The following is a 25,458-nucleotide window of genomic DNA, read 5'->3' as shown; positions in this document are numbered from 1 at the left end:
TACCTCAACTACCGCTGCGTTAAGACAATCCGGGTTATAAATCCGGTCTTTTATGGTCACCAGCAAAGAAGTGATTCTTATAATATGCACTATCTGAATTTTCCGGTTTATGAGCGCTCATAACCTTTAGAAATCAATTTGTGCTAAGCGATGAATATAACGTCTAGGAGGAATTCTGCCCCCTTTTCTAAATATTAGAATTTGTTGATTTGTATAGACGTAAGTAATAAGCTTTTTGGCAGAACTTTACTGACCCTCTGCGCGATACTCCTGTATTTCTCCGCAGCGGGTCACTTGTGCACCATTTTGTAGAATTGACCATCGGTCCATTAACGATGATGACCATGTCAGCCATGCTTCCGTCCCTTGTTTTCTGCTGTCCCATTCAGTTGCGCTACCTTATACTACCTTGCGCTACCTTATACCTTATACTCGTATAAGGTAGCGCAAGGCTTATAGTATCACCAAGGCAAAACACTACACTACGTGATCGCAGCGCTGTTTAATCAACCGCCTAGAAATGATGACCGCCAGTCGTAATTGGAAGAGCAAACAAAGCTGTCTTCCGCCCGTTTCTGCACATATGCTCAGCCAGCCGCGTGCAGCTGCGCGACTGCTCGATGCCTATTGCCGCTACGTCAAACTTCCTTGGTCAGCGCTGGTGCTGCGCATCGGCCGTTCACAGCTGCACACAGTGAAACGGACGGAAGCAGCGATGTTTACCTACTTCGTTAAGGATTGGACTGCCTGCGCTCCTACTGTTAAAAAGTTAAAAATGAGCAGGAAAAGTAGCTATGTGTCGCACTGTGTAGCCGCCGCCCAGTTCAGCGAGCTGCGGCACAAATCAATGCATGTCCTCCTTAAAAAACTATCGATAAGATATAATTATTGAACCTATTTCGTAAAAAAAAGATATGATCATATACGGTACGTCGGTATCATTAATTAAGGTAGACAATAATGATACTTTAATATTGTGCCATAATTATATTGCTGATTATTCTAAGTTTTAAGTGAGCAAACTTTTGTTGTACTCGTATATACAGTCGCACTCGTGTCGTTAATCGCATAGAACTGATAGAACTGCTAATCTGTAAGTATTTTTAATTTTTTACGATAGAATACGTGCAGTATAGTCAGCTAATTAGTGAGGATACTTCGCGAAGAAAAGTGCGTAGCGGCAGATTTAAGGGAATCGAAGGATTAAAAGTTATCAGTTGCCAGCGAAATCAGTTTTTAATCCACGTCAGGCAGTTATGCAGATGTCGCAATTTCAATTAGACATATCTGTTGTATCAATTCATCCCACGGTTTGATGGTTGGAGAAATGCGTTCTGGATTGCAAGAGCGGTCATACAAACCTGCTGTGCGAGACTGTCGCCTATCCGCTCCACTAAACCGCTTATCGTCTACATATGATTGTATACGTATAGATAATATAATGGAAATACGAGTAACTTGGTAGGTACGTATGTTCCGTTTAAATCCAAATTATAATAAATTTCAGTCTTATTAATCTGCTTCTATACTCGTACCTTGCAAAGTTTTTGCCTACAGCATCTTACGAGTACATATGGCTGCTTCCGATAGTTTCCAGTTTATAAACAGACAAATTCGAAATGGCTTTATCAAACGCGGAATATGCTCGGTGTAGAAAATTAACATCGTGTGGCGTAACCGTTTTCACACAGTCGGCAAACCCGACCCTGTCATTAAAGTACTGCATGCTGACGAAGTTAATGTGTTGCGGCACCACAGGAATTCCGTTGCGCAGTTTTCTTACAATTTCTCTGTAATGGCACAGGATTAGTAAAAGAACATAAAGGTCAATCCAGTTTCGACAATACGACAATATTGCTCGGAAAGCATTTCGCGCAGAAGCTGATCGGCTTTTTCGCGTTCCGTTGTCAGGTGCGATCAGATACGTTGTCTTAATCCAACTTAACGGAATTACGCTCCAGATGCTTGACAATTCGTTCAACAACCGATCCTCGGAAACCCACTGCATCGCTGGTATCGTGGATAATTTTGCTGAATTCACGGAGTTTGTGTACCATTACTGGTACGTACATGTAGATCCTGGCATTGCAAACAGTATGTTTTTGGGTTTTGGGCCTTACCATTACAGTAATAATTATTATTATTATCACTATTAATGTGGTCACCAGCTCACCACACGCTCAGGCTGCATGTACGTATGTACTGGCACGGTACTGCGGTACTACTGTCTTTAACCGCCGTAGAAGTACGCCAGTATTATACAATACTTACGTCTGGGCTACCTGCTTCGGTTTAACGTCCAGCCTGCAGAACTCTCTATGGTACAATGGACTTCAAAAGTGCCTGGTTGCGCGCCGTTTGTAACAAAATTTTGAAGTCCATTGTATGACATTTCCACATGAAATATCAGTTTCTTTGGTTCGTTTACATCCTTGTCTCAGAATTTTGAATTAAAATTAAAGGTTATTTATTTTGTGATCCTGGTTGTTTTTGGTCAGATGATATCCTGTAAAATGTGTAAGAAACAGGTACGTAAGTTTGTGTGTGAACTGGTGATCACCATCATCTGTATCGCCGTGTGGGCCATCAACATCGTCCACTTCAACGATCCCATCCACGGCGGCTCGTGGCTGAAAAGTGCCATCTACTACTTCAAGATCGCCGTCGCGCTGGCTGTGGCCGCCATCCCCGAAGCTCTGCAGGCCGTCATCACCATCTGTCTGGCGCTGGGCACCAGCCGTATGGCCAAGAAGAACGCCATTGTCCGCTCGCTGCCGTCCGTGGAAACGCTGGGCTGCACGTCCGTCATCTGCTCAGATAAGACCGGCACCCTGACCACCAACCAGATGTCCGTCAGCCGGATGTTCTTCATTGAACAGCGCGAGGGCGGTGGAATCGGCCTGCATGAGTTTGAGAGCTCGGGATCAACGTACGAGCCTGTTGGAGAGATTAAGGACAACAGTGGACGCCGCGTGAAGGGAGCGGAGTATGAGAATCTGGTGGAAATGGCCACCATCTGCGCCATGTGTAATGATTCCAGTGTCGATTACAACGAGGTGCGAATAATAATTTTTTTTAACAAACGAAAAATTGATGACAATAATTCTGAAAAATTGTCGTATAATTGCTCAGTATTTCGTGAAAATAATAAAACGGGAAATTGTAGACCAAGCACATCTACGAAAAAGTTGGTGAAGCCACTGAGACGGCGCTGATCGTCTGGGCGGAGCAAATCAACCTCTTCAACACCGAGAAAAACGGCCTGAGCAAACGCGATCTGGGTATTGCCGCCAACCGCAGCATTCAGGCCATGTGGAAAAAGGATTACACGCTAGAGTTCTCGCGCGACCGCAGGTCCATGAGCTCATACTGCTCGCCCACGAAGGGAAGCAAATTCCTCGGTGGAGGTGGCGCCAAGATGTTTTGCAATGTAAAAACCGCTTTATTGCCTATATTTATTTTTCTATCTTATTAATTTATTCAATTTTTCTTATTAATTTGTTATTTTTATTTTGTTTACAGGGTGCTCCGGAAGGTGTCCTAGATCGATGCACACACGTCCGTGTCGGTAACACCAAGATCCCCCTGACTCCGCAGCTGAAGGCCAAGATCTTCGAGAAGACCCGCGAATATGGTACCGGACGCGACACCCTGCGTTGTCTGGCCCTGGCCACCGTGGATGAGCCCATGAATCCCAGCCAGATGAATTTGGAAAACTCAACCCTCTTCTACAAGTACGAGACCAACATGACGCTGGTCGGTGTCGTGGGCATGTTGGATCCGCCCCGCAGGGAAGTCTTCGATGCCATCCAGAAGTGCCGTGGTGCCGGTATCCGTGTGATTGTCATTACGGGTGATAACAAGGGAACGGCTGAGGCTATCTGCCGACGCATCGGTGTCTTCGGCGAGAACGAATCCACTGAAGGTAATATATTAATAAATTCGTAGAAGAATGTGCATTGTTAAATTTGAGTAAAATTGGAAGTTAACAGAAATAATGCTGCTGAATAATTTTGTTTGTTAAATATAATTTTCCGAAAATTGGTGATGGCATTGCATTTATTGAAATAATATTAAAGCGAATTAAAGGCACTGAGTGGTAACAAAATGAATGGTCAAATTTTATACATTTTTTGGAAGTTGTTGTATAACGTGTGCATTTGTAGGAATGTCATACACCGGTCGTGAATTCGATGATTTGAGCGTCCATGAACAGCAGAATGCCGTCCTCCGTGCCCGATTATTCTCCCGTGTGGAACCGGCCCATAAAAGTAAGATCGTGGAATTCCTGCAGGCGGCTGGCGAAATCACGGCTATGGTATGTTTATTGACTCTGTAGCTGTCGTTTAATTGCAAGCGCTTGGTAGTGACATGGTTTTACAGACGGATGATGGTGTGAACGATGAGCCCGCGTTGAAGAAGGCCGAAATCGGTATTGCCATGGGTTCGGGAACGGCGGTGGCCAAGAGCGCTTCAGAGAGGGTGTTCGCCGACGACAACTTTTCGTCCACTGTATCCGCTGTGGAAGAGGGCCGTGCTATCTACAATAACATGAAGCAGTTCATTCGGTATCTGATCTCCTCCAACATCGGTGAAGTCGTCAGGTAAATTTGCATTTTACCTATTTTTAGCAGAATAAAATGTTGTTTTAACGGTTTACCACAGTAAATGCGTAATTGTACTAAATTATGGCAAATTAATTTTTATTATTAATTATTCTTATTAATTTCTGCAAATGTTTTTGTGACAGTATCGTCCCATAATTTTTAGATTGACTTTTTCGGGTCTGGAAATTATTTTTCGTGTTTGTAGTATTTTCTTGACGGCCGCTTTGGGTATGCCGGAAGCGTTGATTCCCGTGCAGCTTCTGTGGGTCAACCTGGTGACGGACGGTCTCCCTGCCACCGCCCTGGGCTTCAACGCTCCGGATCTGTTTCAAAATTTTAAAAATATCTAGAAATCTGAGTATCTCAATATCGCACGGCTTAAATTGTCTGATTTATTTGTAATTTCTAAATATCTAAAAGCCGGCCCGCGGCCCGTTTACCGTATTCACTCACGTAGCGGCTATGTAATTCTGGTGGTAGCTTAGGCATTCGCTAACCTACGTTCCTCTGTAATACTGAGTACTGGCGGTAGCTTCGGTATTCACTAAGCTCGAAATCTAATATAATATATGTATTTATTTTATTTTAATGATTACTGAAGAGCTTGACTGAATGGCTGAAATTCTTACAATCTTATCCTGCAATGTACGAGTAAACTTACTGTGTGTACACTTACCGCTGCCAGGATAGTTAATCGCATAACTAATTGTAAGAAGCAAGGTCGCATTTTTTACACAAACTTGAGGAGGTTATACCGTAAATAGAAAATATCTATATACAATACAGTACATATAAACTGAACCTGTAAACTGATCGAGTGCAAAGCTTCCTGTGGAAAATGCTAGCGCAGTACAAAGCAGTGTGTCGGTTAAGAAAACGCGAAATTCTTTACTTCATCTGAACTGAACGTTGTATACTTACCTTTTAGATCTTTAGGCTACGAGTAAAAATTAAGTGTCGTAGCAAGTACCTGGTAAACTGCTTCGGTACCAGAAATAAGTACAATTAACTGACTGTGATCAAACGCACTTGTGAGCCTCCAAATTAAAGGAAAATGACATGTCATTTTGTTTTGAAAAAATAACTGCTTGAATGCGCTTTTGAGAAAGATATTTCTGGGTTCCACATTGGTCAACCTGATATATAGTGTCCAAGTTTAATTTACCATTTATAAACAACAGGAAGAAGAACTGTTATTCATAAGTTGTTGAGGTTATCAGGCACTGCACTATTGAAAATCGAGTTTTCAAGTAAAACCGTTGTCCCCATTGAATAAATACCACTACATCGCATCCAAAAACGGTTTCACCGCTGCGAATAGAAGGTAATCTGTGCGAGTATTCCTGCGCACAACGCAGTAAAGGCATCATGTCACAATTAGAAAAAAAGCATACAGTATCGCAAGAATAAAAGAATAAAATTAATTACATAACTGAACGTAAAAGTAATTTTAATGTCTTCGCTGATTCAGGCATTCATAGCAGCAAGGCGTAAGTAAATGTTGGCTCAGTATTTAGTGATGCCTTGGCAGCAGATATAACATACTAAGCAGGACTCCTGAGGTTTACGATAGGGCGTGGGCACACGAAATGTTTGGATACACAATGGTATCCGGACGGCAGTGGGACAAGTTCAGTCGTATTGCACCGGCAGCGTAGCTCCTGCGCTCCTGTGCATTGTCAGTGCGATCGATAACAAAGGTCACGTAGCCAACTACGCACACTATCAGCTGTGAAAACAAAAAAACTTCAGTAGTATGTAGTTGTGTATGCATTGACCGTTTTGCATGCCGCAGAATTTGTTCTAGTTCTAAGTTTGTCAAGCAGTACATGCCAGAAGCAAAATAATACAAAAACAACCGACACCTGTAGTTCTGCGTAGTACTTCGGACTTCCTGAATGATGAAGCTTTCTCAAAATATTATATGAAGTAGAATTTCAAATATTTTGTATACAATTACGTAATGTAATTCATAAGTCAGTATCAAGAACAACAGGATAAGCCATAGCTGCAAATTTTAGAATTCTTAATTCACACACCAGGAGAATAGCTTGTGGATTTATATCGACCAATCTTCCAGCGCAAAAACCGCGTGGGCGATCGGATTTTCTGAGCATGTGGATGACTTTCACAAGGTGGTCTTGTCTGATATCGATGGCTCCTTGCTGTGGTGCCGCTTCAGCTAAATCACTCAGTAACAATAATTCTAAATCGGAGCGAATAAACACTAGCAATAACTGACTGTCATGTATATAAAGGATCGGTAGTGTATGTATTTTGCGTAATCACAGCACTAAGATGAATATGTGGGTGTATGCAGCAATTATTTGCAAATGAAAAAACGATTCCTTTCCCAAAAGTACAGTATTCATTTTTTAAAAGCGTGCGAGTAAGTGCTGATGTACACAGCACACACTGACCACGATTTTAGATACTGAGCTTACTTGTGCCGCGTGCATACATTTTTGTGGTTTGCACAAATCCGATCTTGTCCATTTTATCTAAAATTTCTTCGTGCTGCCATAAAGATATGCTTATAAATGTTATTATTCAGATTGCAATTAAAGTTGAATAAATTTGGACAAATATTTCGGCAAACCGTTTTTTACCTGGTAGTAGACTTTAGTAGCTACTCCAAAGATCATAGACATTTCGTATAAAACTATCACAACAGTCCATGCACCCCGCACGATCCAGTGGATATTGCCCAGATTTAAACTCATGCTGGCGTCTTCGTCGGTGGCATATCCAAAAGTAGCGTACCATCGTGACACAGCCGCCATCGATTCCAGAACGCTTCCGGTGATTTGAATAATTAGAGCCGTGCAAAAAGCCTTTCGCTTTCGGCAAAGGTCATTGGCGAATAGCAGAGCATTCGTAACTGCATTGTGCGCGTAGATGGATGATTATTGATGTCACCGGGAAAGCTGTTGCGAAGCATGTGATCGATGAATTTTGAAAGTCGAACACCTTTGCACAGGCTTAAATTAGCGCAAAATACAAAAAGAGAATCTAGAATGTAAATCATTAACGGACCGATAAAGCGAATAACAGGATAAAGTGTTCCGCGTACAAAATAACCGCTCAACGTGATCGTGGCAATAGTTTCTGAAAGTGGTGTTGGTAAATTGTAGGCGTTTATTCCAATTTCGCAGGCGAAACGACAACAGCACAAGACCGTCAAGCATACAAATTTTTTACCGGTAATAATTTTGCACTTGGATATAGTGGAGCTGTCTTCGCTGGCTAGGCATTCGGTCAGGAAATTGCAGAAAAAAATAAACTTTGCAATAATGAGAATCGACAAGCAGAACAGTCGGCCTAGTATAGTCTGCGACTGGAAGAATGCCACAATTTGCACAAACGGATTTGCATACTCGATCACGTCAAGAGTTGCATATGACACCAAATCGCCGAGGTCGAACGCAAAAAGTATGGTTATAAGGGTGCTGGCTAAAATCAACGCTATCCGCCCTTTCAACACCATACTTGTACTGATAAATGATAATACAAGTTCCAAGCATATGTACAATATAGTAATCGTATCAGTCTATAGTTGCTATGTGTATTTTAAATGTAAATGAAAGGTTTCACTTATTGCGCGTAGGTACAGTAGGAAATGCTAAAATAATTATTAATTGTGTGCAAATAGCAAGACGATACTTGCAGTTATTTAAATTATCCACAATGTTACTATACCTCGATCTTGTGCAGTAAAATGCATCATCCTCGCTTTTCTCTTGTTTGATTTTGCTGTATTTGTTTTTCAAAAACGATATGGCTGCAAGCCTGCAGAAACATCATCCAAGAGTTCGCTAGCGTAAGCGAAAACCTTCGCTACGGCGTACAACGCAAATCCCATCTGCCAGAAGGTTTACATTCATTTACTGTACTTTCGCGTTATCAGATTCTACGAAAACGACTAATATGTGCTTTCGGCCTAATTAATTAATATTGCTACTTAAAGTAGTCCGATAATTTAGAGAATTATCTTGCGAGTTACGACACATCAAAGCAGCAACGTTTCACACCTCTACCTTCAGTAACCGTAGGTAGCACTTTAGTATTCCCCAGAAAATCCCGGAATTGAGAATACTTACTGTACGTATACTGTACTCATTCGTACTGTTCTGTACATGTGCACTTTAATTCTGCCTTGCATCCCTGTCAAGCTAGCAGTTTTACTGTACGATAATCTCGTACTTAGTTTTTCTATGGAATACAGGGATCATACTATTACTCACATTATTATTACCGCCATAAGAATTAAACTATTACACACTTTATACCGTACATTTTGCAAGATGCAAAGAACACTTTTTGATACTGCAAAGTATTTGCTCACTTCCGGTACTACAAAATTAATGCATAACAAAGTGAATTCACCAAAAATGCGACCGCCTTCGGGAGCAGGCTAGTGACTCCAAATCTTGTGGTCCAAGGGTCCAAGCAGAAATCGTGACAGTTTCAGACAGGATAACAAATTTTTTGTTGCTTTCACATTACGTTTTGTAAGTTTTCTTCAACTAAAATTATTACCCTTTTATTCTCGTAGTTATAATTTGGGCTCTGATTTTTGTCTGATTTATTGGCTTGCTGAACGGAATGGCTCTTCGCGGGCTGCGGGTGCTTGAGATGGCAGGCTTAGCACCGGGACCCTTTTGTGGATTAATTTTATCGGACTTCGGTGCTCGTGTTATTCGCGTTGAACGTCCCAACAGCGCGACGTTTCACATGGATAAACTAGCGCGCGGAAAGGAGAGCATGGCCCTCAATCTGCGCCATGCGCAGGGACAAGCCGTCTTCCTTGATCTGTGCTCGAAATCGGACGTTGTAATTGGTAACTACACATTTACAATCCGTGAAATGCTGGTGAGGTAAAACCCCGCAAAAGCTTCGACATTTGACAAATGACTTGTAAACAGTGCAATCCTGACAATACAGAATCACATGGGTGAATATTCGCTCGTTCTGCATAATGCAGAATTTGAAATAGCATTGATTTGATTTTTAATTTATTTCGTGAATTCCAGATACATACCGCCCAGGAGCGATGGAGCAGATGAAACTGGGCCCAGAACAAGTCTTATCCGTTAATCCATCGTTGATTTTCGCGCGTCTGAGTGGATTTGGACAAACTGGACCGTTCAGCGAAAAAGCTGGGCATGATATTAATTTTCTCGCTTTATCGGGTAAGATTCTGCAGGTTTTGGGTGTAAAAGTTAAATCTGATTTTGAGTGAATTTTGTTAGCTGACAATTGGCACTTGATAAAAATTATTGTTAACTAAATTAGTAATTTAAATTACTACAAAATTCAAAAACTAAGTGATTTCCATCTTCAGGTGTTCTGTCAAAGCTCGGACCGAAGCAGGGAAATCCACGTCCTCCGCTGATGCTTTTGGGCGATATCGGTGCTGGAGGATTGTTGTGTGCATTCGGAATTCTGTCCGCTGTAATTGAACGTATTACGACCGGAAAGGGAAAAGTTCTCGACGCAAAGTGAGCGCCACTTTGTTGAATTTGCTTTATTTACGAATTTAATATTTGTAATTAAACATTTTAATTGTGGCATTAATCGAGGCGCTATGCGTGGCAGTATGTTGTAAGAATTTTATTATGAATTCTATGGGCGCAGTTTAGAATACGGTAATTTTAGTTTAATACCACGTTGCCAGCTTGATTACTCAAATGACGGTATTCATTGTGACAGTATTACAGATGGCGCGGCGTACTTTTCGACTTTGCTGTGGCGGGCCGCGGATTTGCCAGTGTGGGGCAGAGGACGAGGGGATTCGTGGTTTGATGGCGGACTGGCGTATTATGACACATACCGGTGTCGCGATGGAAAGTATGTGGCGGTCGGGTGTCTGGAAAAACCGTTTTTCGATCAGCTGCTGAAAGGTATTTGATTGTTGTCAATGATATAGAGAGAAAATCGATAGTGCTGTTTACTATTGCATAACCAAGCTGTACACAATAAACATTTGAGCCATTTAGAGTTTCTAATATTGTTCAGTAAGAAGCTATAAATTATTAAGCTGTACTATTACTTAGCGCTATAATATTATCACGCAATCATTGCGGAGAACAGTAGTGTCCATTCATTAATTTTTGAAGTGTGGTATGTGCATAAGTTTCTCATTTGTTTGTGTTGTGCTGACAATTGTATGCATTGCACTACTGTTCTCCGCAATGATTGCGTGATAATATTATAGCGCTAAGTGATAGTACAGCTTAATAATTTATAGCAAGTGCCTGACTATACATGCTTTTTTTAAGAGCGGCTTAATGTGTTCCAGGATTGCAGTTGGAAGGGAAGTTTGATCAGACCGATAATCAGGATTCCCTTGGAACAATATTTACCGATTGCTTCGCACAACGAGATCGAGATGACTGGATACAGCATTTTAATAGTTTTGATGCCTGCGTCACGCCGGTGCTTACAACGGAAGAAGCTCCACTTTATCCTCACCAAAAAGAGCGGGGCACGTTTATGAAAAATGATTCCGGTCTCGGGAATGAACCGGCACCGTTCCCTAAGAGTTTAGCCTTTGGTAACTCGTACGATTCTCCACAGCCCAAGAGAAGAGAAGTGCTGCATCCCGGCCAAGATACGATTAAGATTCTTAAAGAAATGGGATATGCTGATGAAAAAATTGATAAATTACGAGCGGACGGTGTTGTGGAAGCGGATATGTGATTTGTGACTTGGCTTTTGATTAATGGACTAATAATTTATTTTTTATTTTCACATGTATGCTAGAACATGTGAGTAAGTATTGGTTTTTTCTTACTCGTAACGATGAATTATTAACAAGGGATTTGGGCTTATATCTGTACTGAATGTCTATAATATTAGACGCAGTCATTTATGATTTGGAGAATAGATTTTCGTTCACTTTGACTTCACAGGTCAGTTTAATTTATCTCGGCTTCTCACATGCACCTCACGAAAACTGCACATTTAATTGGTCACTGACTTATTAGTGAACGCAAATGCAGTGGGAGGAATATTACTGCTCTTTGCAGTTGTGAAATTGCCATGTATTTGTTTATTTATTAAATTAATTTGGACTCTGAAAGTTATATTTTTAAGGACCTTAAAAATGTAACTTTCAGAGGTTTTCTGTCTGTGGATGCATACGATAGTGCAATAAGTGCATACGTCGGAAATTTCAAATACCAACTGAACAAGGCAGCAACAATCGGTAATTTATTGTTAGTAATTAATCGGTAATTGACTAAATGTGTGTAATAAGGTGTGTGTTTTTCTAATTGCCCCATTAAATATTATATGCTTTACTGTTTTTACAATAAATAATTAGTGTACTCGTACTGTATTCATAAACCATAGTACGCGTCCTGTCATTTCTCTGCTGGTACTGTACAGAAGTACCGCGTACAGAAAAGGACAGACTGTACGTAGTACTGTACTTGTGCAGCACTTGTGGACGCAGTGTCGACACCAGCTCTGACCGTGATTTCCGATCAGCGATCACTCTTGTTCGTTTCTGGTTGCAGACGACTTGTTGCAGTGCAGGTCAGCTGGAAGCTGTATTGATAAATTTGATATCATCCTATTTTTCGAACTCCTGCAGCTTTATCTTTTACCTTTTTTTGACGCCATTTTTGCATTTTAATCTGATGGGGATTGGGAAGTTTTTGTCAACTCCGTGATCACTTCCAGTTCCAGCGTAATTCCTACCCTAGGGTTTGTGGTGGTGTTCTAAACAGGAAGGTTATCGACTGGTGGCCATTTGCTCTGTCGTTTTCATTTGTGGACTTTTCTTGCTGTCTGCTGCCAACATAATCTCCTTAGCATGGGATCCCGAACTTCCCCCACTGCTAACGGTGGCCGATCCCCTGCTTCCTCAGCAGCAGGATACAAAGTTTTCTTCGGCATTATCAACAAACAGGTAAGTACAGGTTGATTCTCGATGTTGTTTTTAAAGATGGAGGCCTGTTTGTTCACGTTTGCAGATGAAGGATGCGCTGTGCATTTCGAACCGTCTGTCTGTCTGATGTGTTTTTCATTTTCTTTTGCTTCCTACTTTATAGAATGATCCAGATATGAGGCGTATTGGGACACAATTCTTGAGGCGCTGTGGTTTGCAGCCGGACGCCTACACCGACTTGAAGGCGCACTTACAGTAAAAAGAAACAGTGCGGATGTGGTAGTGTTCCCTGTTGCATCCTAGCTTTGTTTGCACCTTTGCAGGGGATTCGTAGTGACCTTTCGAACGAAGAGCGATGCCTTGAATGCCGTTGACTGTTGCGATGAAGGCACGCTGGGCGATGCGTGGAAAGGTTCGGTGACCGCGCGGCTGTATCAGATTAACGAAGAAGCGGATTCTGTCGTCAGTCGCATGCAGAGGGAGCTCTGGATCTTCCCGGACAAATCCATCGGGGAAGAGGCGCGCATGGAGGACGTATTGAAGATCGTAGAGTTTTGGCAGAAGGCAGGCATATGTCCGCGCCTGGACGATAAAGCCAAACCAACCCCCGAAGAAGAGGACGCGTTCCGTCGCAGTTTGCTGGATATTCCTACGTTGAAGAATCAGTAAGAACGAGATGAATTCTTCTGATCATTCGATAATCATTAATTTGTTTATATTTTATGATTATATCATCATAGCCATTTTTTAATCGGTGATTATGCTTAGTAAGTTTCTCTTTATCCGAATTCGAATTTTTGATCATTTATTGCTTTTGTTGTCATATTTTGTGCAGCTTACGGTCTGATTGTTGTAATTGTTGGTGTTAGCTATATATATGTATTTGTTATTAATGTGAACGTAATTATAAATTCACTGTCTGTTTTCCTGCAAGCAGTAAAATCAATCCTGATTTATTTCATTATTTTTATTTGTGGGTTATTATCATATCATTCTGCTTATTGAAGGAACGTTATGCCGAATTATGGTTTTAAGACGGTGGTGCGGACCGTATCCTCGGAAGCCGCGATTGCAGCGTCTGTGAATCCGCTGCCCGATGAATTATCCGGTGTATTCGACGGGAGGGGATTCGTTATTACATGCTCCCGCCCGTGCGAGTTCAGACACCGCCACGATGGTGAGTCCGTCGTTCTCCACCTTCCGACCAAGTGGCGCACCTCTTTCGATGAGGTAATATCTGTAGAGTAACGGAATACAGAATGAGAGCAAAGGAATACTGAATAAGAGTAAAGGAATATAGAATACGATATATATCTGGCCTTTCCGTATACGTATGCATTTCTTATGCCATCTTTAGGTTATTAAACGTTATTTCAAATTACAATTAATTTCCTTGAATTTTTATCTTTTAAGATTGAACTTCCGAAGTGGGTGGAAGAGCTGAAGGTCAAAAGTGGATTTGAGGGAGAGAAGCTTCAAGAGAAGGTCAAAAATCCGTAAGTTAATCTGGGTGCATTGCCCTGCTGTGTTTGCTTTCTTTTTCTTTAGCATTATCTGGAAAATTGGTTGAATTAGAAAAATGCATCAATTCCTCGGCTTTCGCGATGGGAAGGAGCGAGAACGTTTTATTAAGGCGGTGGAGAAGCATATGCCGACTTATCACGGCGTCCCGGTCCGTGCGCTCCGTTGGTCGGATTCCATTTTGTACGATTTTATAGGAGTTCTGAGCGAGCAGGATCGGGCTGATTTGGTCGACGTCGTCCAGGGTAGTCCGGAAATGTTGCAGAAACTGCAGGAGCGCCCCGTTTCTCGAAATGGATGTGGCGACGGTGACTCAGCGAGGATTAATTGTAAGTCTTTAGTGCAACGGAATGTCATTTAAAATGTTTGCCTTTTCGTTTTGTTAACTGCAAAGGCTTTTTTGACCAATCATTCGTGTTAATTTCAATGTAAAAACTGTAATTTGTAACTGATGGGAGAAGGGCTAGTTGTTCGGGGATTGTTTGGATTAGTTTAATTTAACTGTGTAATTACTTACTGTAACCGAATGTTTATCAAGCTTGTAAGTTATTAACGACGCAAAGTTTTGTAGCAGACCGGCACTTTTTCGTGACTTTCGACAAATGACGTATCTGATATATTTTCAAAAACAGTTTGAAATTTAAATTTGCGCATATACATATACTCGTACAGCGTAATTTATTAAAAGCCCAGCCCTTATTGTTGACAGTATTTTTCAAGATATGATTCTGCTGGTGGCGTAATCCTGGTTAATTATCGAAATTATGTTTACGGTAATATGAGTATCCCTGGTTTTTGCAGCGTCCGATGAGCTCGCGGAAATGTCCTGGTGGAGCTGCTACTTACAGGTGAATGCCTGCGCCAACCAGGACATCTTGTTCACGGTGGAGCGTCCAAATGGGGGCAATATGGACAGAATTACAGTGGATTTTTCGGTCTTGCTGGTATTCACCGAAGGGTACCACCAGGCTGCGTTGAAACGTGCTGAGACCATCCGGAAATTTGAGCCCCAGCTGGAGGACATGATTGTTCGCTTTAAAGCTAGCGGCGGAATGATCATGAATGAGCATTTGTCCTTCGATTCACTGGGCGGGTATTGACACTGAAACCGGTACAGTTGTATTAATTGCGCACGTTACAGTTTTTGTTTGCAGAATCATGTTCTACTTGTGGTTTCCGAAATTGGAGGATGCGGTAGCGGCGTACCGAATGATTACACCAAAGGACGCCAATACCAAAGCGCGCTTCAGCGTTTACGATGTTATTCAGCAGCACGAGGGTGAAAAAGTCCGTACATGCGCTTCCCTGGATACTGGCTTTTCGGTCACATTCCCAAAAGGCGAATGGGAAGTCAAAATGGATCTCAAGCAGATCGCCCGTAAAGCCGAAGCGCGGTAAAAGAATCTGTATTTTTGGTGCCAATGATGATTCAAGTTAGATGTTATTTTTGTACTTTTGTCTATGTTATTTTTGTCTACGTGTTCTTTCTTTTGTTTCCCGAATTGCTTAACCGAACAGTTTCTTATTAGTGGCACTGGCCTTATCGACTGTTGTGATTCGGTAGCATTCGGAATTATTTGACTTCTGTTGTCGTTTGAGTCTGTCGTAAGAACAACGATGACCTCTCGTTGGCTGACAAACTGGAAAATGCCGGAAAAGAAATAAACACCGTTCGCTTAATGAACATTAAATCATAGGCACCGCGATACTGAACACTACGGCAATTGACATAAAACCACAACATCTCATCTAACACTGGAAACTGCTAACACTGGAAACTGTACAGCGATAAAATAAAAATCAGCAAAACCATTCATAAAAGTGTAACATCAGCACTTACATGAAATTACGTACATCAGGACATTTACAGTTAAAGCCCGAAGGAACCGATAAAATTATTCTGGTTTATAATCCATCGTACGTGATACTGCACTGCGGAAGCTGAGATTTAAGATGCTTGACGCATTCGGCCGGATTCTTGACGCCGGGCAGATCGCCCAGGTGGAGCTCCTTTAAATTCTTAAACCTGGCCAGTTCCTTCAGTCCCCAGTCACCGACGTTGCCGCAGCTCGTCACCTCCAAAGTGACCAGGCCACTGCCGAGGTAATCAGCCAGCAGCGACAGCGCCTTATTATCGATGTGGGCTGTCTTGTGGAATTTCACCATGCGTACATCCTTCAGACCCTCTGTAAATACCCAAAACCCAATAGAAAACGCCCCTCTTTTGTAAATGCCGTTTTGTTCTGGTGCATAGTTTGTACTCGTACTATGATACTTATTAAAGGTTGTGTACAATAGAAAACATTTCATTTATATATCATTTCTTTAATAAACAACTTCCAATATAAAAATAACAATTATCTACTAAAGTAAAAAATAAACAAAATTAAATTCTACGAACTGAATGGGAAGTAGTCGATAAATTAATTCGTGCAAAATACGCGGTACTTACTACTTACCTAAATAGGCAAATCCATCGGAATTAATGCAGGCATTGCTGGCATCAATGGCCTCGATCTTCGTGTTGGGACCCGATCCCATGCCCAGCTGATTGTAGTCGGTTACCCATTTGGCATGATTACTCCATTTGACACTGCCGCCGCAGCGCATAATCCATTCAGCCGCGGCCACTTCCGCTCCGACTTCCGCGATACGCTTCTTATCCACCCTGCGAAAACAACAGTCCACATCAATCACCAAAACAATACGAAATAATATAATATCATATCAACGAGAGCATTCGATCAAATATCCTATAATCAATGATTCAGGGTCTGTATATAGAACATACATATGTAATGAACACACCATGCTATAATGCACCCAACTATGGCAGATCGCAAGCTCCATCGTCGAATACAAATTCATCGTCAACGACAAAATTAGGATCGAAAAGCACAACCTGCAATTATTGGTCATACGGGAGCTTACTTATTCCATGCACCGTCCAGGAAGGAGCCAAACAAACTCATATTTCTGGATTGTATCATCGCCAGGATCGGACAATAATAATGGTGCAATCTGACGGTTCGCGCAGCACACTCCGACGTAAGCTGCCATCTTCCTGCGTTCATCCACACGGCCGCAGCTCGATCACGGGAAAAGGTCCGACGTGCACCCTGCACGACGGGACGAGACATCGTCCGCAACATTACTGCGGAATATCGCGGCAGCATCTTCTCAGGACAAAAATGCGGATAGGATCTACAACTACGGTTCACGCACAGGAGCGATCGATATACTGCAAAACAGCAAAAGCACCACGCACTTCGCTCAGATTGCAATTAATTTGACAGAGAAACTAAAACCAGTGCGGAGCGAAAAAAACTAAATTGTTCCAGTGTGAGTCTACGCGATCAACACAATCAAAAGTTTAGTGCTAAATGCAGTCTGTCAGAAAACAAAAATCTGTACAAATTACAAATAACAAATTTTTAGGATGAGAAAATGATGAAAATCACAAACAAATGCGACAAAGCAGCAGCTGATTCTCCATGCACAGTGAAAGGAATTTCACCAGAGCGTAACGCGCCGAGAGTAGTGGTTTAGTAACTTTGGTTAGGTGTCGTCACTTTGTCCGTACGGACCGTACCGTACTCGCACAGAGCATCGTATGTACAGTACTTAAAAACTTCCGGTTATTTTCAATTGTTATTAAATTTTATACTAATTTTGCTAACGGCAAGATAAAGTATGTAGTGTGCAGTGGTTTCGGAAGATTTTATAGGTAGCAGCTGTGTGATTAGTGACTACTTGTTATAATTACTGTATTCGTGAAAAATTACTACACACTACACAGTTTTTACTTTTTAGTGTAAAATGATGAATGCGAAGTTTGCAAATTCTACATAATCGTTCTACGATTGATATTAAATGATGATTGTTATACAACTACGAGTACGCATCGCTGGCGCGCAATGTATCTTCTAACTTTATTCTTTCCATTTCAACCGTTTAACAAACCAACAAATCAAACCAACATAGGCCGCACAGCACAGAAGTTCAGCAGCTGTAAGTTAATGGCATCTCTAAACCAGCAATCTTCAAATGGTATTTTACGAAAAGACGAACAACTAATCAAGATCGCCTCCGATGTCAGTATAATCCACCGTTTCGGGAGTTTTGTTGTCGACATCCATGGGCTCCGATTCGTTCGCGTTCTTTGATTTGGCATCACTTCGTAAACCCTTCATTTTCTTAACGTTTAATCGCGTGAAATCCTGTGTCTCCATATGGATACGACCCAGTTTAGAACCGAACACGTCCTGGGATACGTTCTTCGTTTTCTTGATCTGCAAGTCGCAACCATAATCCACAATCAATTCATTACGGTATTCGCACACATGTCATTCATGTATGACAAGTAAAGAGATAATGCTTCAGCGATACCGCGCAGCAAAAAAAATTGTATTGAACTACGAAGTATTATGTATGATCTGCTTTGCATATGCAGAAAAAGACGACAACAGAACTATCGTATTGTCGGCGGCAGTCTCGGCACCCCAATAAAGCAATCAACGACAGCGAAAAATTTATTACAATAACTGTATAAAGCGCAAAATACTCTATACTTATTTTTAATTTATCCGGACAACCAAATGAACAATCACAAGAAATAAATATCTCACTGCAGTTAATTATTTTCTCACCTTGGTCTCTCTGGGTACACGACAAGCCGCTTTCCACAGATCCTCTGAGGCCACTTTACTTCGGTTTGGAACAAAATCCATGCTCGGACCCATTGGCGTCAAAGTGGTTTCTTTCGGTTTCGTGCTAGTTTCATCACTTTCTTCCGTTCCGTTCAACCTGAAGTCAAACCAGCATTTTTTCTCAAATAAGTTTTCGACGTCTACAGTATTCCCACAAATATTCAATGTTTGGAGTACGGCATATTATACGCAACACACACATGAATGTTCGCATGAAAATCCGTTCTCCGTTGGTAACAAATGTGATCGCGTGTGAAACACCCGCCGGACGAATTTTGTCCACAATCGGGCCTCGGAAGTAATCTGCAAGCCGTTCCACAAGTTCAACAACCAGCCTGAATTATGACTGTGCAGCAAAGTTACCGATAAAAACAGATTTTATGGCACGGAAAACGGGATCATGCTCAAAAGCTTCACCACGGAATATCAAGAGAGGTTTATTTCCTAATGGAGGTGAAATACCCTGAAAACAAAAATTTCAAACTCAGTTTTCATGAGTAATGCCACATAAATACTGTACCGAAGGACAGACAGAACTGAAACCTACCGGAAAATCAGCGATGCCTTTGTAGTTTTCCACGGAAAACTCAAACATGTCCAAAATATGGTGGTCAAACGTTCGAACTGTAACGGACATAACACTATACATGCAGAACCAATTGCGAGGTATGAGTACTACAAGGAAATAAGACCGGATCTCACACTGCTGACAGCTAACCAGAATGCTCACCGAACGTAACGCAAGTCGGTCTTTTTTTGTTGTGGGATCCGGTGATCAGCAGTGAAGCATCATGCTGGGATGAAAATTTTTCCTAAAACACAGGAATATCTATCTAATTGCGGTTGAGGCTGGAGACGATGCAAGAAATACAGATACTGTATCTACAAAGGGACCAAAGACTTTAGAAAGCATATCCGAAATGTGCATGGTCGAAATCTGATCAAACTGGAAGTGCCAAAAGCAGCAGATTCTTAATATTCAAGCTTTAAGCAGTCACCCAATGAACAGTATATTTTTCAATTTTTCGAAATAAAATCAAGCCTGCAAAAATTTTTACCGCAGTTTAATTATAAACAAAATATGCATATGGTAACTTGCTCACTTTTATTTTGTAACAGTTCAGAAAAACCGCGGTACACATTTTACAGTACACTAGTACAAATAACGTAATTTTGATGGAAGGTTCAGCAAACGCTAAATTGATACTAAAAATTAAAACAGCAAAACAGAAGTAGACTTGACAGTAGTAATGATAAAAATCATAAAATATAAATAAAACTGGCCAAGATTGCGAAAGGACTAGCAGCTTACCAGTAGTTGCTCATTTTCAAACGGGCGGAGCTCATGTTTCCTGCCAGAACAAATTAACTATGAGTAAAAGTGCTGTAAAACATATGAGACAATAAACAGCGAGAGCGATAATCAAGCATTCGAGTTTTACCTTCCAAGGAAAGAGGAATCGGGTTTCTTGAGAGCACTCTGTCAAAAACATCCGTCAACAAACTTAACTCTTGAGTTTTCCACAAAACTTTGTATCACTCACCAGATCTTTAAGGATTCTGACGACCAGCTCACTTGCGGTATTGGTGCGGATGGCCAGAACAGATTTCGTATTCTCAAACAGCTTGGGTTCTCGGTTCTTCAGGAAGCGCTTGCCGCGCTGAGATCGCGGTTTTCTACAACCAGAGATGACTCGATGCTATCCGAACTGAGGTTTTGAACACATTAAATGGAAGTTTTACTTACTGGACTTTACGTTGAAGACTCATACTGAAACAGAAAACTATCAAACTCCACGAACTCCTAAAACAACTACTTATAACTTTTGTGGAATTTTGCTTTGAAAGCAAGCATGTTGAAAAGAAGCACCGGAAGTCGAAGACTTGTTGAACGATCCAGCCACCTTGCGACGGCAGGTACTTATCCTATCGTAGCAAACTGTGGCTAGTCTTTCTGCGAAAAAGGAAAACAGAATCGGAGTTCTCAGTTCGTTTTATTGTTTTCAGTTCTGTGAGGATTTTCCTTTTTGCTTTTTTAATTAATTTGTAGCAGTTATCTGGTTTGTGATCCTTTTCTCTCGTTCGTTATGGATAGTAGTGGTGGTAACGGACATCCCTCATCCAGCACTTGCGCTCCCCTGTTTATTCTGTCGCGTTCAGATTTCGAACTTCGCGTTTGGGAAGAAGATGAAGTCCAGTCAGCAGTTTATCGAACAACATTAATCGCCGACATTGGAACGCTGAAACTTATAAGATCAGACGACCAGCAGCATGTTGTCATCGTATTTTCGAAAACTACTCTCGTCGACAAGGCTGGACGTCAAAGTGGCAGTGATGTAAGGATATCCGTGCACCGTGACAGATGGAATGTATCTGCAGCAGAAATCGGAATATCTTCTATTTCATCACGCGATGTGCTGATGAGTTGCCGCGGTACCGTTCCCCTTAACCTTGATTCTTACACCTTGATGGATGAAAAAATTGCGGAGAATTCGGAGGAGAAGATGCATTCGTTTTTGATACGATTTGACAATTGTCTGCGTCGCGTCGAATTTCTTCGATGTCTGAGAAACGCGCTTCACGGTCTAGGGAAAAATTCGTTTATTCCCAGTGATAACAATGGAAATATCGCAACCACTCTGGAACTTAATAGCCATGATTCCGTCTCGGACATGGCTAATCCGACGAGTGGAACTTGTGCTACAGCGCCGGATCCAGTTACAACCAGTGCAAACGGAGTTCAGAACGCATCGGAGATTGTGCTAACGCGGAAAAGGAAACGCAAGCAAAATGTTGTTGGATCTCGCAAGGATCGTCGGGTGAAATTAAAAGACTCCGCTTCCGGAATTTCCAGTTGTGAACATTTGAATGTAAGCAAAAGATGCGTTTTGTTATACTTCATTTATGTTTACTGTGTTTTATTGTTTATTGATTTTCCATTTTTGTATCTGTGATATTTTGTTGTTTATTGAATAGATTAACTTTTTGTTAAGGATGATGTGTTTTGCATTGCAGAATGATGTGATTCGATATGCTCAACTTCACGGCTGCCAGCAAGCCTGTGATAAATTCGGAATGGACACCAGAGATCTGCGCGATCGTGTTTTCGAATTGTTCAGCAAAACCGGCCGATACAGCGCTGTTAATCGTGATCATTCTCCGTCTCATATTACCCAACCATTGCTGACTTGTTTCGCTGCCGATGAAGTTTTCTTGCTTCAGAAGCTTATGGAGAAAGCATCGGAACTGGCAAAAGCTAAAAAACCACGCAGGCCCTTTGAGCCGACGCTCAAATGGGCCGCTCGTTTTGTTCTGTATCATAATTTGCGGAATGTGGAATGCAATGATACGGAGGATATTTTACGCTTGGCGGAATTCCCGTTGATCCCACCAAGTGATGCCTTTAAAATCCTAAGCGGTGGGGCGGCAGATGCGCCGGCAACCAAATGGGAATTGCGCCGATATTTTGTGGATTTTGCCGATAAGACGTCGCTGCGGGTTGCCGCTGAGCTGTTCAACATACCGAAATCGACGCTGTCCGAGTGGTGCAATAAATTAAATGGTGCTGATGGGAAAAGTTTACCTTCTGGTTCGGGGAGGGCGATCACATATTCAAAGGTGCGATCTAGGTGACTTTCTCTCTGGGGCGCTAAATGCAGTGCATCGACACAGTAGTTTTTTTCGGTGAAAATAATAAGATATTTGATCTGTTTATGAGAGAGTCGTCCTGACTACGCCGCGTAACTGTTTTTCGCTTTACAGGATGCGGACAATAGGCTTGTTACGTGGATGTTGCAGGAATGTCGGCGCGGAAATAAAGTAACCGTTAGCGATTTGCAAAGAAAAGCAAAAGAAGTGATTGGAGAAGAAATTCCTGACTTCCGTGCTAGCCGTGGCTGGGTTCATTCGTTCTGTCGGCGACATAAAGTGAAGTTTCCCATAATTAATGGCGGCTCGATAGACGGTGTGACATCGCAGTGCTCGCCACATGATAATGTAATGGACAACGAAGATCTGGAATTGTTTAGCAGTGTTCTCAATGAATTGCTTTGTGATCATTTCTGGTCAGATGCCACTGATTGATCGGAACGTTTGTGATATGCGTGCGTAGTGACACCATGACAATATTGGATCTTTTCATTTTGCTTAGCTAGAATTTTGTTGCTTTTGTATATAGCTTGAAGGTGACCGTACATACAAATTTTTAATATTTTCTTCTCTTATATTGTTTGAATTGAACTATGCCGTAGTGGTTCTTTAAAGGGGGATCGCATCGAAGCACTGACATTCGAATATTTGTCAACAAATCACTTATTAGTGGAGAAAAAGGCAGACAAAGGATTGCACTGCTGACAGTAACGCATTAACACTGCTAACGCTAACAGTGACACGATTATGAAATTGAAACTACATGTATAGCAAAAGCCGCCCAAAGCTAACAAATAGAAAATGGTAAAGCAACAGTGCATTATTTACATTAAGCAAAAACATGGACAGCAGTAAAAAGGAGACCTTTTTTACTGCTGCTTTATCACGGAGGTTAGGCTGTGCTCAGGATCATGAAAATCTAGAATTTTCGTGATCCCGAGCATAGCCTCACCTCCGTGGTCCAATAGGTCACTGCATTTCATGGTGCGCATGCGCTCCAGGTCTTCGATCCGTAAATCCCTTTAGTAAGTTTAACTGTTTATAAGTAACCACAGTATACAATGTCAGTATAAAGGTTCTGACCTTCATACTGATACTGCTTATACTGTGGTTACTTATATACACCCAGAGAGCAGCCGATGATGATCGTTATGGTTATTTAATCGCGCGCTCAAGTTGTTCAACGAAATCGCCGTTCAGTTGTATATTAAAGACCGTAAACGTTGACACATTTTGTGCTAGTGCTTGTACCTGCCACTTTTGTGGTCGATGACCGATGAGTAGTGGAATAAACAGTGATCGATCACTGTTTATGTTCCAGTACCCATCGGTATATCCAGATATATATAAAAAAACAGACGATAACCAATATCGACAGATTCATTGCTGCGGAAGTGCAACTTCCTTCCTTGCACTTCCTAACATGAATCTCCTTCAGGAAAAAAAGCCAATCGGCTAAACAAGCCCGAACTTGCATTGTATATATTATTATAGTCTGATGATGCCGCCTCCCATCTTTTATATGAACTAAGTAAGAACCACGCAACGGTAGTGTAACATCCGGCCGGGGTATTGTATTGTACTAATCTATAGAATCAGTTAGTTACAGTCTAGTTAGCTAAGTATTGTACAATATAACTATATTTGCACTGCTGTGGGAATTGGGAATCTTGAATCCGTTGTTCAACCGGACAGTTCTGAATGGAACGTGGTTCTGGTTAGTGGTTACACTGAGAACTCCGTGCTAAGCATAAACTAGCTTTGTAATCATCTTTACTACTTTATGCATTCGAGCGTAAATGTCGCTGTTGACTCTGCAGTATGTTGATCAGCGGATTGTGTTATATTGAAACTTATTTGACAAATTATTGGCAAAATAAACATCAACAAATGAGCAACACTCAGTTCTTTTCTCCTATGCATCAGCATTTTTTGCGGTGACCTTTTTTTGTCTTAGTTAATGTTAATTAGTGGATGTAAATAAGACTTTCGAGCTGGCACTTCTTGCAGTATGTACTGCCAAGGAATCACAGCATTTATGTAGTCGCGCAGTGTTACGTCAATCTCACAACCGGGAACACACGAATAATCACCGGAATTATTTAGTTTTTATTTTTCTTTCATCCTGGGATCAAGAGAATTGTCCCGGTACATGATGGTACCAAATACGCGTACAAAGGACGCGGAACTTCCGTTTTCCCGAATTTTAAAACATTCTTTGAAATTTTTTAGGACAAAGTGCAGCCAGATGACTTGTATATAGTGGCATAAAAACCGTTTGTGTGCGCAACATCCGGTTTTAGATGGCTGTAACTTGTAAGCGTAAGTATTTAAAATACGAGCGTAAGCATATTTAATTTAATATTAATTTCGTGATATAAACGCATTCACGTTTACGGTGCACCAAAAGTATAGTATACGAGTACTTGGACAGTTGGACCGATCTTCCAGATTTACATAAAATCGCTTATGAACATGAGATTTATCATACACCGCACTACAACTAGCTTTTTTTAAAAAGGAATATTTGATGTTTTGAAGTTTCGCAACTCTGGTTGGGTGAAAGAAAGAACGATCTTCATATTTTATGTGCGTTTACATCCGAAAATGTGAAGTAGACCGGTCCGTAATGAGATCTTTGGTTCAATACACTGCTTACTTATTAAGTAGACGAGTTTTAAGTTAAAAATTTTAAACTCTTCGGAATTTCGTTCGACTGAACATGGCCGCCAGCCTGATGTCAGGCGCTTGAGACGCCATAACCACCGTATACAGAACGTTTATCCACACAACGCAAAAAAGTGTTTTGGACTGCATGAAAAGGAAAGCTCTCGCGCATGTACACATTCGGTACACATTTTTCGGGTCACCTCCCTTACATATCTATATTTGTAATAACTCAAGAAGGTCGTGGGCGTCTGAGACGATTTGCTAACCAGAGTAAAACAGTTTGAGAAAAAACGTTAGATGTTTAACTGAACTCGTAACTAGCGCAAAGTGAACCGAGGTGTTCGAATTTTGGCTAACGGTTTAGCTAACGGTTTTTTCACAAACTTGCAGTTTTAGCGGTTTAAGC

General features: G+C 41.4%; 7 protein-coding genes across 7 annotated transcripts; 4 read left to right on the top strand and 3 right to left on the bottom strand.

Moving 5' to 3' along the window:
* The first annotated feature begins 2,200 nt into the window (after window positions 1–2,200).
* On the top strand, window positions 2,201–5,150 carry LOC129594233 (calcium-transporting ATPase sarcoplasmic/endoplasmic reticulum type-like). Its single transcript, XM_055490853.1, has 7 exons — window positions 2,201–2,418; window positions 2,529–3,056; window positions 3,167–3,430; window positions 3,523–3,925; window positions 4,167–4,318; window positions 4,384–4,604; window positions 4,813–5,150. Exons 1-7 carry the CDS (start codon window positions 2,386–2,388, stop codon window positions 4,955–4,957), a joined length of 1,746 nt encoding a protein of 581 aa, XP_055346828.1. The 5' UTR covers window positions 2,201–2,385; the 3' UTR covers window positions 4,958–5,150.
* Window positions 5,151–6,171: 1,021 nt separating this feature from the next.
* LOC129594141 (uncharacterized) lies at window positions 6,172–7,390 on the bottom strand. The gene is made up of 4 exons (XM_055490726.1): window positions 7,217–7,390; window positions 7,052–7,124; window positions 6,647–6,789; window positions 6,172–6,336 (listed from the first exon to the last, which is right to left on the bottom strand). The coding sequence occupies exons 1-4, from the start codon at window positions 7,388–7,390 to the stop codon at window positions 6,172–6,174; spliced, it is 555 nt and encodes a 184-aa protein (XP_055346701.1).
* Window positions 7,391–9,094: 1,704 nt separating this feature from the next.
* On the top strand, window positions 9,095–11,456 carry LOC129594235 (alpha-methylacyl-CoA racemase-like). Its single transcript, XM_055490856.1, has 5 exons — window positions 9,095–9,447; window positions 9,641–9,799; window positions 9,952–10,108; window positions 10,320–10,510; window positions 10,909–11,456. The coding sequence occupies exons 1-5, from the start codon at window positions 9,213–9,215 to the stop codon at window positions 11,307–11,309; spliced, it is 1,143 nt and encodes a 380-aa protein (XP_055346831.1). The 5' UTR covers window positions 9,095–9,212; the 3' UTR covers window positions 11,310–11,456.
* A 671-nt stretch (window positions 11,457–12,127) lies between these two features.
* On the top strand, window positions 12,128–15,705 carry LOC129594234 (uncharacterized). The gene is made up of 8 exons (XM_055490854.1): window positions 12,128–12,525; window positions 12,668–12,759; window positions 12,828–13,169; window positions 13,512–13,734; window positions 13,918–14,000; window positions 14,080–14,354; window positions 14,827–15,118; window positions 15,180–15,705. Exons 1-8 carry the CDS (start codon window positions 12,430–12,432, stop codon window positions 15,421–15,423), a joined length of 1,647 nt encoding a protein of 548 aa, XP_055346829.1. The 5' UTR covers window positions 12,128–12,429; the 3' UTR covers window positions 15,424–15,705.
* On the bottom strand, window positions 15,688–17,491 carry LOC129594237 (ATP synthase subunit s, mitochondrial-like). Its single transcript, XM_055490858.1, has 3 exons — window positions 16,957–17,491; window positions 16,485–16,693; window positions 15,688–16,211 (listed from the first exon to the last, which is right to left on the bottom strand). Exons 1-3 carry the CDS (start codon window positions 17,199–17,201, stop codon window positions 15,931–15,933), a joined length of 735 nt encoding a protein of 244 aa, XP_055346833.1. The 5' UTR covers window positions 17,202–17,491; the 3' UTR covers window positions 15,688–15,930.
* Window positions 17,492–17,949: 458 nt separating this feature from the next.
* On the bottom strand, window positions 17,950–20,609 carry LOC129594236 (ribosome production factor 2 homolog). The gene is made up of 10 exons (XM_055490857.1): window positions 20,482–20,609; window positions 20,279–20,411; window positions 20,177–20,214; window positions 20,047–20,086; window positions 19,465–19,546; window positions 19,282–19,358; window positions 19,098–19,197; window positions 18,935–19,037; window positions 18,675–18,831; window positions 17,950–18,317 (listed from the first exon to the last, which is right to left on the bottom strand). Exons 1-10 carry the CDS (start codon window positions 20,502–20,504, stop codon window positions 18,099–18,101), a joined length of 972 nt encoding a protein of 323 aa, XP_055346832.1. The 5' UTR covers window positions 20,505–20,609; the 3' UTR covers window positions 17,950–18,098.
* A 107-nt stretch (window positions 20,610–20,716) lies between these two features.
* On the top strand, window positions 20,717–23,061 carry LOC129594206 (uncharacterized). Its single transcript, XM_055490819.1, has 3 exons — window positions 20,717–21,604; window positions 21,750–22,352; window positions 22,497–23,061. The coding sequence occupies exons 1-3, from the start codon at window positions 20,822–20,824 to the stop codon at window positions 22,815–22,817; spliced, it is 1,707 nt and encodes a 568-aa protein (XP_055346794.1). The 5' UTR covers window positions 20,717–20,821; the 3' UTR covers window positions 22,818–23,061.
* The last annotated feature ends 2,397 nt before the right edge of the window (window positions 23,062–25,458 follow it).

The sequence above is a fragment of the Paramacrobiotus metropolitanus genome, unplaced genomic scaffold, assembly GCF_019649055.1.
Source record: "Paramacrobiotus metropolitanus isolate TYO unplaced genomic scaffold, Prichtersi_v1.0 Parri_scaffold0000066, whole genome shotgun sequence".
Lineage (NCBI taxonomy): Eukaryota > Metazoa > Tardigrada > Eutardigrada > Parachela > Macrobiotidae > Paramacrobiotus > Paramacrobiotus metropolitanus.
The sequence above is the reverse complement of the archived record's forward strand: the minus strand, read 5'-3'. Positions and strand labels throughout refer to the sequence as shown.